Source organism: Ananas comosus, linkage group 4 (assembly GCF_001540865.1).
Source record: "Ananas comosus cultivar F153 linkage group 4, ASM154086v1, whole genome shotgun sequence".
NCBI classification, from domain to species: domain Eukaryota; kingdom Viridiplantae; phylum Streptophyta; class Magnoliopsida; order Poales; family Bromeliaceae; genus Ananas; species Ananas comosus.
The window spans coordinates 15,530,214-15,541,061 of record NC_033624.1 but is presented as its reverse complement, the minus strand read 5'-3'; the positions used below and the strand labels follow the sequence as shown (position 1 = coordinate 15,541,061).

At 34.4% G+C, this 10,848-nt stretch overlaps 1 protein-coding gene across 6 annotated transcripts; it reads left to right on the top strand.

Moving 5' to 3' along the window:
* On the top strand, positions 2,419 to 9,352 carry LOC109709573 (putative tRNA (cytidine(32)/guanosine(34)-2'-O)-methyltransferase). 6 transcript variants are annotated; one of them, XM_020231869.1, is made up of 11 exons: positions 2,428 to 2,648; positions 2,738 to 2,831; positions 3,230 to 3,279; positions 3,951 to 4,000; positions 4,615 to 4,723; positions 5,068 to 5,128; positions 5,242 to 5,294; positions 6,391 to 6,483; positions 7,245 to 7,308; positions 7,996 to 8,103; positions 8,518 to 9,352. In XM_020231869.1, exons 1-11 carry the CDS (start codon positions 2,622 to 2,624, stop codon positions 8,760 to 8,762), a joined length of 954 nt encoding a protein of 317 aa, XP_020087458.1. In that variant the 5' UTR covers positions 2,428 to 2,621; the 3' UTR covers positions 8,763 to 9,352. The 6 variants fall into 6 exon arrangements, 4 of the variants coding, with proteins under 4 accessions (XP_020087461.1, XP_020087460.1, XP_020087459.1 ...); XM_020231870.1 differs by lacking the exon at positions 6,391 to 6,483 and having other exon boundaries at positions 2,427 to 2,648; XM_020231871.1 differs by lacking the exons at positions 7,245 to 7,308; positions 7,996 to 8,103; positions 8,518 to 9,352 and adding an exon at positions 6,741 to 7,132 and having other exon boundaries at positions 2,421 to 2,648.

Sequence of the window (10,848 nt, the reverse complement as noted above, 5' to 3'; positions counted from 1 at the left end):
TTAGCATTTTTACTTAAAACAAATATTATCTTTCATTGTTTAGTGGCAAAATGTGGTATGACATGGTGCGTCTCGTGCCAGACAAGATGGTCATTTGTGTGTTGTTTACTAGCTAGACAAAGTGGCCATTTGTGTGTTATTTAGTGGACGAGACTTTTATTTGTTCTAATGGGGAGTAGGAGAAGCAACATCTCGCTTTCGTGACGTGATGTTTTGACGACTGTTACAAAGAAAATTGTAATCGATGCAAATTCCAACTGAGACACCTAGCATCCCCATTTGTGGAACTAAGCTCTTAAATTTGTTGCCAATCCAAGCTACAATTCCGTCTGAAGTGAACTTCCCATGAGCAACAATGTATCAAGAACAAATGATGTGCACGGTGAAGAAATATATTTTAAATTACTGGTAGGTGAGCGAGCCTTTCATCGTACGTCCGCCGTGTTGAATAATTAATCTAAAAGGTCCGTACGCATCATCGCTGCTACCTACTTCCCATAGTAAGAGAGAGAATCTTGAAGCGATTTCTGGAAGCTCCTGAAAGTGGAAAATGCACCAGCAAATACGCTTAAAATCTTCCGGAGTTCACGACATTCTTTTTTTTTTTTTAAGAAAAATGTAGGAAGTTACCTGCTTCATTCATAATTTATGACATTCTTGAGACAGTTATTCTGAGAATCTGACGTTTATGAAAGTTTTGTCCACTGGGGATATAACATTTATCTGAAAAGATAAGCAACATTACAATTGTTAATAATGACTTGATAATTGGTCGAGCTCACAATAGAAATGTCTTCTAACCTCAAATAAATAGTCGGATCAATTGGTGTGTGACAATTCCGTAGGCCTGTAGAGAATCTACACTCAATGCTGGATCCGTTTGTAGGTGCCTTCGATCAGTATTGATTTTGTTGGCCTGTATTCCATAAACTACTTGCAAGTAATACATTAATTAGGTTTCGTTTGGTTCGAATATAAGCAATAACTAGTTATACTGGAGATCGATATAAGTATGAATTTTTGTAGTAATAAGGGTATTTTTTTATTTGGATGAAAATGTGAGTATAAGCTGGAACTAGAAAAATTATGTTTAGATGAAAATATGAGTATAAGCTGTAATAGTTGGTAGTTATAAATATAAAATAATAATATTACCTCTATAATTGCATTTAAATTATAAACTTAGGATTTTAAATTGAAAATTTTAACTTTTAAATTTTATATTTTGAAATTAAATTTTAATTTTTAAAATTTTAAATTTAAGACCAAATTTAAATTTGAAAGATATAAAATATCAAATTTAAAATTAAAAAACTAAAATGATCAAATTTAAAATTTAAAAATTTAAAATATCAAATTTAAAATTTAAACTTAAAAACTTATATTTTAAAATTATAAATTTTAAATATTTAAATTTAAAATAAATCTTTGGGTGGGGTGGAACAACTTGTTTCACCCCTAGGTGAGGACAAGTTGTTCCTACCCAACCGAGTACAAGACCCCCTTGTACCGGGTGGGTGGGAACAACTAGTTCCTACCCCCCAAAAACATGTTTGGGTATAAAAGAGGGATAACCTTCTTATCCCTCTTTTTTTTTCTTTTTTTTTTTTTTTTTTTTTTTTTGAGAGAGATAGGTAGAACGCTATCCGCTTCGTTTATTTCATTAAGAAATAAACTTAGCTGGAAATGTGAATCAATTAGGATTCGAACTTGGGACCTCTGGTACCAACCACCAAGCCCTTCGCCACTTGCTCTAGGGACGGTCGGTTATCCCCCTTTTATACCCGAGCCAAACGGACTCTATAACAGATTGACATATTTATTAGGGAGTATTATTATTATAGATATTAATAGTGTTCGCTTTCTCATCTCAATTGAATTTTTGAGTCTCTTTATTTTTTAAGAAGATAAATTTAGTAAAAAATATAAAGTATTTAAAATTTCTAACTTGAAATTTTAGATATCCACTAACAAGTCGTTCGCCATTAAAACCATGGACAATCGATTTTCTAATTTCGTTTATCAATGTCAAATTGATAGGAGTTCTAATAATCTCTACGTGCTCAATCATTCTTACATTCTAGACAGCTTTACAAAAAAAAAGGTTTGAATTCTCCCTGACAAAAGTCTAAATTAACAACAAGCCCTTTTCAACTTTAGCTTCTGTCTTAACTATCTCTTACAATAACAATTATGATATAATAAATCTCCTGATACTTTGGGAGAATTGTTGCACTCAGTTGTAAATTTTGTAAAGCCCAATTGGCGGCTAATGGGCTTATGGATGACAATAATAATTGTAAGGTCCGTCTGTATAATGGGCTTCTAGAAAACGGGCTTCCGTCTGTAGGATATTAAGCCTTCCGTAAGCCCGTCACCAGCTGCAAGGCCGCACCCTCGCGCGGGCCCTAGGACAAAAGCCTCCGTAATCGTCTGCATCTCTCTTTCCCCCCTCTGTCCTGCTGCTCCGGATTCCCGCTCTCCCAGTTTTCAGAAACCCTAAAAAACTCGGATTCTCTTCTGTTATTTCTTCGTCGAGTCGATTTTGCTGCTGTCTCCTCGCCACCCCCGTAGCCCGTCGGTCTCTTCGGCTTCGTCTTCTTCTTCCGAGTCTTTGCGACATGGGGAAAGCTTCCAAAGACAAGAGGGTGGGCATTCTTTCTTTTCTCATTACCCTTTCCGTGCAATTCTTGCTTCCCCTCAACTCTCCTAACGTGTGTCGTGGTGGTGGCCCCAGGATATCTACTATCGAAAGGCAAAAGAAGAAGGTTGGCGGGCTCGGAGCGCTTTCAAGCTCCTGCAAATCGACGAGGAGTTTAGCGTCTTCCAAGGTGCTAATTATTATCCTTCATTCTCTCTGTGTTATTGTGCTTGCCATTTCTTTTTTCGAGATTTTCTTATTATCGCTTCCATATGCGAGTTGGGAAGAGCGGGCTTATCCGTGTCCTTAGTATGGGAATCATAGCATTTGTGATGTGAATTCTAAGCTTCTGTGTTCCAATATCTAACAAGTTTTCAAGAATGAATAGTAATCATGCCCACCCATATTGCATAGGAAATCCAGTTAGTGGAGATTTGCAAAGGTCCCTTTATCAACCTGATGACACAATTTGGCTGAATTTATACGTGGTTGTTTTTTTTTTTTCCTTTGCATCAAATAACTGGTTAAATTTGAAATGTTAGATCAACAACCGTATAGTTTCTGAACATGAAGATTCTTGTCATGCAGGAGTGAAGCGGGTAGTTGATCTTTGTGCTGCTCCTGGGAGTTGGAGTCAGGTATTACACTACTGCTCTGCAGCAGCCCTTTCACTGGTTACACACAATGTCATTGTGATAGCTACTAGGAAATACTCTTTCAGGTTATAAAAATAGTAATACTCTATGTATTCAAGTGGTAGCTACTAGGAAACGCTATGACCAACAGTTTGGTATACCTAGCGATGGAGGAGAGTATCACTGATAATGCTTGCTTGAAATGATTTTGCTTGTTGCAAGTTCGGCTTGCACTAATGGTGCATAAAATTTGAGAAAACCATTTAACATGGTTTGATGACTTTGTTTTGTTTTTGTTGTTATTTTACCTTGCTGTGTAGATATGTTATGCGGATGACCTATTTCTATGCTTACAAACCTTTTATGCTAGCAGTAAAGTCCTTTATTCGATCAAATATATTACCTAGCAAAATATTTAAGCTATTAGGTTGTTCATTCTTTGTGTAAATAGTAATTTTGTTCAACAGAAGGCATAACGTTTTACGAAAATTTCCTGTCTTGTTTGAGTCTGAGTTTCTGAACTGTCAACATTTGCAGATTTGTAATGGCAACAAGGGAAAGTTTTCTACATATTGATAACTGAAACAGCATAAGACTAGCACCATCTGTTTGGTTTTTGCTACTCGGGTAGTTGCTTGACATTGGTTATGATGACCTGATTCTTGCATTTACAGGTTTTGAGCCGAAGGCTATATGTGCCAGCTAAAATGTCACCAGATTGTAGGTAAATATATTTTTTATTGTCTATAATATTATGTGTTTCAATTACACCATTCAAGTTATGCCGAGTGGAATTTTTTTTGCTTTATACTTCATTTAGTAGCTTCCCGCTATCAGTGCATTAACGTCACTTTCTCTATTTTTCTATGTTGTAGTTACTAAATACTACATTTCATTTATTCTAAAGTAGTTTTTAACTCTTTGTTTTTGTACTTTTTTCAGTCTTTCCGTATGTTAAAGAGATTTTTAATCTGGTGCTAACTTAAGTGATCATCGAGCAGTGGATTATTATGACCTATGATGTTGCGAGAATTGCATAGTTTATTACACAAAATAGTTTAGAGAGAATACACTTTTGACCTAGCTATTGTGCCCTTCGTTATTCATATGGATATTGAGATATGTGTGTTCAAATCTGCTTTCCTCTTTAGAAGATGGTACTAATCACCTAAGTATTCCCTGATCTGAATCTTAGGACTTCATTAGCCAGATCCCATACATATATACATACCTACATACGTGCATGCACATTATGCGCATTTTTTCCTGCCACTTTGTTTTATGAAATGCAGCATATTTTTCTCATAGTTTTCTTCTCGATTTGGCTTGTTTTCTTAGGGATGATGATCTTCCACTCATTGTGGCAATCGATTTGCAGCCCATGGCTCCAATTGATGGTGTTATTCAAGTACAGGGTGACATTACTAATGCGCGAACTGCTGAAGTGGTAAATAATTGTGATTTTTGCATGTCACTGGCTTGATAATATTTTGGGTGAAGATTCTATCCTGCCTTCTTTTTCTTATTTTCTGAAACATGAACAATGTGAATCACTTTGATTCTTCTGTGGATAAAAAAAAAAGCAATGCGTTATACGTATAGAGTGTCCAGGGCGAAGGTTTTCTTGCTTATGATATACGTAATCTCTCTCTCTCTCTCTCTCTCTCTCTCTATCTGTGCGCACGCGCACGATGTCTCCAACAGTCCAACCTTTTTGTTTGTAATACTATGATCCTGAAGACCAATTGTTGATAGTTATAGTGGAATTAATTTTTTGAAACGGCTTGCTAGGTCATCAGGCATTTTGATGGATGCAAAGCAGACTTGGTTGTTTGTGATGGTGCTCCTGACGGTACGTCCTCGATATGCATTTGGTTATTATTATGCTTTTCATTGTCTCTCTTGGTGCAATATGTTTCTGTAAATACGGTTTGTTAATAATTGTGGTTTATCAATTGGTTCCAGTTACTGGTCTTCATGATATGGACGAATTTGTTCAGTCACAACTTATATTGGCGGTTAGTGCAACTTGTATATTTTGATTTTCAGTAATTTAGTCAAACTTTGTGTAAATACTCGAATTGAATATAAAAATTGTGCCATGCAAAGTTTTTCCATTGTTCTCCTGAAATACAGAGCTCTTTTCGAAAGATTGGCGAAAATTGTGTGGGTGCATATGTCTTCGGGATAACAAGACATGACCTAGTTATGCTTGCATCTAAGTGCTCTCATGGAAGGCACTAAAAATTGCTACAATCTTGCAGCATTTTTGCATGAAGTTGCTACTAATATGACTTGAACTTGAAACTATGTGCAGGCTGAAGGCCAGGGCAAAGCCAAAATTTTATTAAACTATCAAAAAATACAAGGCTGAAATGTATTGACGTCCCTCTACAACGGTTGATTTTGACACGTCCGTGAATTTTTATATTTTTGGATTTCGACCCACGAACTAACGTCCTTTTTAATTTTAGTTTTGTTCTGTTAGATTTATTTTTTTTATCTAAAAAGTTATCAAATATTCCATTCGGTTATGGAATATTCTTTTAGAAACGGTAGACTTGCTGTCACATCTGGATGAATTTTCTGTAATCAAATAGTACAATAGGAGGGGGGTTCAAATGCAACAGAAATGAAGTTTATGTACCTGTTTCAAAATAAACCAAATTCTGGGGAGGGATGTGCATGTGTGCATACATTTTTGCTAAATAATGAATAAGAATTTTAATTAAAATCGATTTTATTTAATGTGCATTTAAAATAAAGGCAAAATGTACAATATTCCCTGGACTATCCTGATTTTGAAATTTGGTTCTGTGCCACTGTTCTTTCTGAACTTTCACATATATTGTACTTTAGTTCTGTCAAAATCGAGAACTTTGCAATCTTGTGCCAAGCAACAACCCTTGGCACTGGACACTCATTATTTGTGATTTTAATTTGCATAATACCATCTTATCTTAAGCAAAATGTTTGGAATGGCATGTCGAATTTCTTTCATATGTTTGTAGGGTATTCTTTCTACATCATTTTAAAATTCTATCTTTTCAATAAATGTAAGCCGCTAATTTATTTGTTATCTGGCAAATGATTGATTGTTTTTCTTGCATATAGGCATTAACAATTGTTACTCATGTGCTTAAAGTGGGTGGAAAATTTATTGCAAAAATATTTCGGGGTAAAGATACAAGTCTCCTGTATTGCCAAGTGAGATTCTTCTCTTATTTAAACACTTGTATAAATTCGATAGTATTCTTAGTTTAATGGCATTACAAAATTCTTCCCTGATTTCGTTCGCTGTTCTAAACGATATTTGTAGATTCTCTTTTTGATATAAGTAAAAAACTGTCCTTGTATCACCTACATCATTAGGTGCCTATGATCTGTGATATATTAGTTATGCCTCAATCAACTTGTTGGTGCAAATTACAATTCATTTTACGAAGGTTTGGTTTTACATGTAGGAGAAGAAGTAACCAGAAAAAGGAATGTAGAATTCCCATAGAAGCAAGGTGCATTACGATGTGGATAATCCTCCTAAACAAATTATAATGGAAGATGGCATAATGGTAGCTACTTAGTTTCCTTATTTTTAACATATTTCAACAACCTGACAGGTTTGTTTAGTTGGACTTGGTTTAGGATATAAGGAAAGAAAGCAGAAAAGAATGGAGAACCGAAAAAGTTATCTTGAATGCATATAATGCTCCATTACAATCATAATAAAGGAGAGCAGGATGGAAGCTACTTGGTCGCCTTATATCTAACTTGTTCGAACTTCTTGATTTATTACAAAGACAATGTAGATATAATTAATTTATAATGGGAACCAGAGTATGAGATGTCTTGATCTGTTTCTTAGGTGCTTTTTCCTCTTTGTTTGTGTGTTACTTGCTGCTCTGGAGATATTTGATCTGTTTGACATTCTTTACATATTCTGTTCATTTTTTAAAATTTAATCTGTGCAGCTAAAGCTATTCTTCTCTCAAGTTACCTTTGCTAAGCCGAAAAGTAGCCGCAACTCAAGTATTGGTGAGACTAACAACTATTTGAGTATATTTAAATCCATAGGATAGGAGCATATTACCTTCGTTGAGTATTCATTGTCTTTTATGTACTAAATACAAGCTATTTCGCTTAATAATGGTTCAGAAACTTGATTATAGCTTCAGATTCATGCTTCTATATATGTTTGAATAATAATCATATAAACTGACTACAATGCCAATTCTTGTTTTCTTTTTCTTTTTTTTTTCCTTTTTGTTTGGTGGAGGAGAGGGGAGGGGGTGTAATGGAACTATTCTTATGCTGCATGTTTCCATCACATTTTTTATTCTTGGCATACTTTGCAATGGGATGTGGACAAATATCATAACAAAATTTGTGCGTAAGTGGTCAGGCATTTTTTGTTACATGGTTGTATGGCCTGGCTTATCTTGGAAGTTCTTTGTGTGTCGTGATTGATCTTTATTGGAGTTTCATCGTATTTGCTTGAACAACAATGCCCATTTGCACAATTAGTGACTCAATAGTATATATCTAGTTGGCTTTTTATCACAGGCAACCATATGACTCTATTTGTTATAAAATGATGCATTAGAGATTTGACAGATACCTTTGCTTGTACGATTTTGAGATAAAGTGATGTATTCCAGATTTGACAGATACATTTACTTCTATAATTTTGAAATTTTCACCCTTTTATATGCTGTCAAACAGAGGCATTTGTAGTTTGTGAGAACTATTCACCTCCTGAAGGATTTAATGAGAAAGATCTATATCTCCTGCTGGAGAAAGTGGGCAGTCCTTCTGGGGTTGATGATTTAGGTAACACTATTATACATCCTTTTGTTGCCGACTTTTACTCTTTTTTTGTTTCTCAACAATTGAAGCTCCGTGTTATATCAAAAGAGTGTGTTCACTCTTCGTGCAATTTAGGGCATATAATGAGATGTCTGTAATGAAATAATACTGTACAGCAATGCTCTCTGTTGTACTTATTTCAACTAGTCTATCTTGGGTTATTACCTGGCCTTTTAAATACCCAATTAGCATTCCGAAGGTTGAGCCAGAGATTGTAACTGTTTTGTGTGCAATTGTAAGTCTTGAGTCCTTAGATGATTTTCTAATATTCTGGAGGAAGATTTCCTTCTTTGTTTACCTGCTTTTCTTAACTCAGCTTTTGATGAAACAACCTGCTCGATTATATTTTATTTTGATAATGTCATCCCCTCTTGATAGATTGCCGAAGTGGATGGTTGGAGGGACCAAACAAGATTTATATTCCATTTCTGGCGTGCGGAGATCTAAGTGGCTATGATTCAGACCGTTCGTACCCACTGCCCAGCGTGGAAGGTGGTGGTTCCTACCGGAGTTTGGATCCAGTGCAGCCCCCAATAGCTCCTCCTTATAAGACTGCCTTAGAGATGAAAAAGGCCTCCAATCATGGGATTGCAGATATGGACAAACTCCCTCTGGATTCTTGACTCACTGTTAATCTTTATTTTGCCGCAGCGTTAGCATTTACAGAGAGATGCAACTGCAGTTTCTTTGAGTTTTGCAAAAGCAGAAATGATCTGTTTTCATCAGCAGGCTTTTCTTATTTGGACGGGTGGATACATTACATATTTTGGGTTCTAAAGCTCTAAACGAAAAAGAGAAGAAGAAGAAGAAGAAAAAACAATAATGCCATGTTGCCTGTGTATACAACACATACATGGGGTTTAGGCATCAGTGTTGGTGTTTGCGGCCGGGCTGGGCTGGCGTTCGAGGGCTACGTGGTTTTGTTTGTTGATGGTGGAGGGGCCGTTATTTTTCTTTTTCTCTCTGTTTCTTTGTTTCTTTTCCTTCTGCATGCTATGCTGGCATTTGGTGCCATTTATTGATTGTATCGACGGAAGGCATCTTGGCCACCTACGCTATGCTGAATGTCTCGCAAAAAAACTCGGGCGCTGAATGCCACGCACAAACAACCGGAAACTGGGTCTTCCATAATGGCTGTTTCTTTACATTAGCATGTTTAATGGCTGGGAAGTTTTAATTGATTCATAAATGCAGTTTAAGGGTATTCATTTCATCATCTTGATCATTTAGACCTCTATCTACATCATCTTCTGTGTTGTTTTAATAATATATAATATCCCAACAATTAAAAAAAAAAAAAACGCAGGAGATATGCTTGTGTCTGAACTCATTTTCTTGTGCTGTACCACATACCAAAGGCTTGTTTGATTTATTTGTTTGACTAACGTTTTTAATTTGTTAGCTTTCTAATATTTTGCTGTCGACCAAAAGTTTGGAAATTCACTTAAAAGACAAACTTGTATAAACAGATAAATTTACCGTTGCTTACACTTAAACCTGGGAAATGAAAAATATATAAGATAAATTATTAGTATATGTTCGTTTCAATAGTATATGATTTGAAAGTTAATTTATCAATTTTATATGTGTACGAATTTTATGAGTCATTCTAAAAAAAAAAATATTCATAATTCATTATTTTTAAATATTTTCTTATTTTAAAATTTAAGTCGAAAGTTTTCTTAATAAACAAGCTAACCCAAAACGAGGCCTATCAATTAGTTACCTGGGCCGGGTAAAAGGCCATGTATTGAGTTCAGCAGTCAAATGGATTCGCCGCGTATAGCATCCAGATTTGGTTCCATATTGGGCCGGGCTACATTTTGCTGGGTAGTTCAAAACAGCGGCGTCGAGAGTCTGGTCACCACCAGTGAGCTCACCTCCCCCGCGCTATCATCTCTTTTGCCGCAAAATAATTTTTTTCGCGGAGTTTTCACCAAAAAGACTCGGAGATTATGCTTATGGGGCGGTGAGCGTATACATATATATACTGAACAAATGTTTGAGTCGCTCTCAAAATATTTTTATTCAAACTTCACTATTTTTAAATACTTTTTTATTTTGAATTTGGGTAAGTCGAGAAATTTATTTTGTGGTGAAAAAATATTTTATTTTTTTCTTCCGCAGAATAAGTAATATAACGAAATAAATGTTTAATTCTTTTTTTCTCAAAGGGATGCTCTTTAGAAATATTTCATATCTTTTCATTTTCGGAGACTATTTTTAAATTATTTTAATATTATCTACTCATATTGAGTTGTTACACTAATTTTTTATTGATTGCAACCAACAATCGAATTTTAATTTTATTTCAAACGAATATTTATTTTTTAATCTAATTAGATTTTAAACTTTTATTTTATATTAAATTCAGAATCAAAATTTAATTATACATTGAATATTTTTGTTTTTTTTTTTTGAATTTTGATGAATCCAAAATTTAAGTATGTATTTAAACTAAAAGTATCAAAATTTAAAATTTAATTTTAATCCATATTAATTAAAATTCATTAATTATTAATTCAAATTTGATATCCAAAACTAAGTGTAATTCACTATTTAAACTAAAATTTTATAAAATAAAAAATAAAACTATATACTTATTATCCACAATAACTATCTAAATTTGAATTAAAATATGATTAGATATTTTTAATATAATATGACAAATAAATTTACTTTTTTAAATTTAATTTTTTATTGTAAACT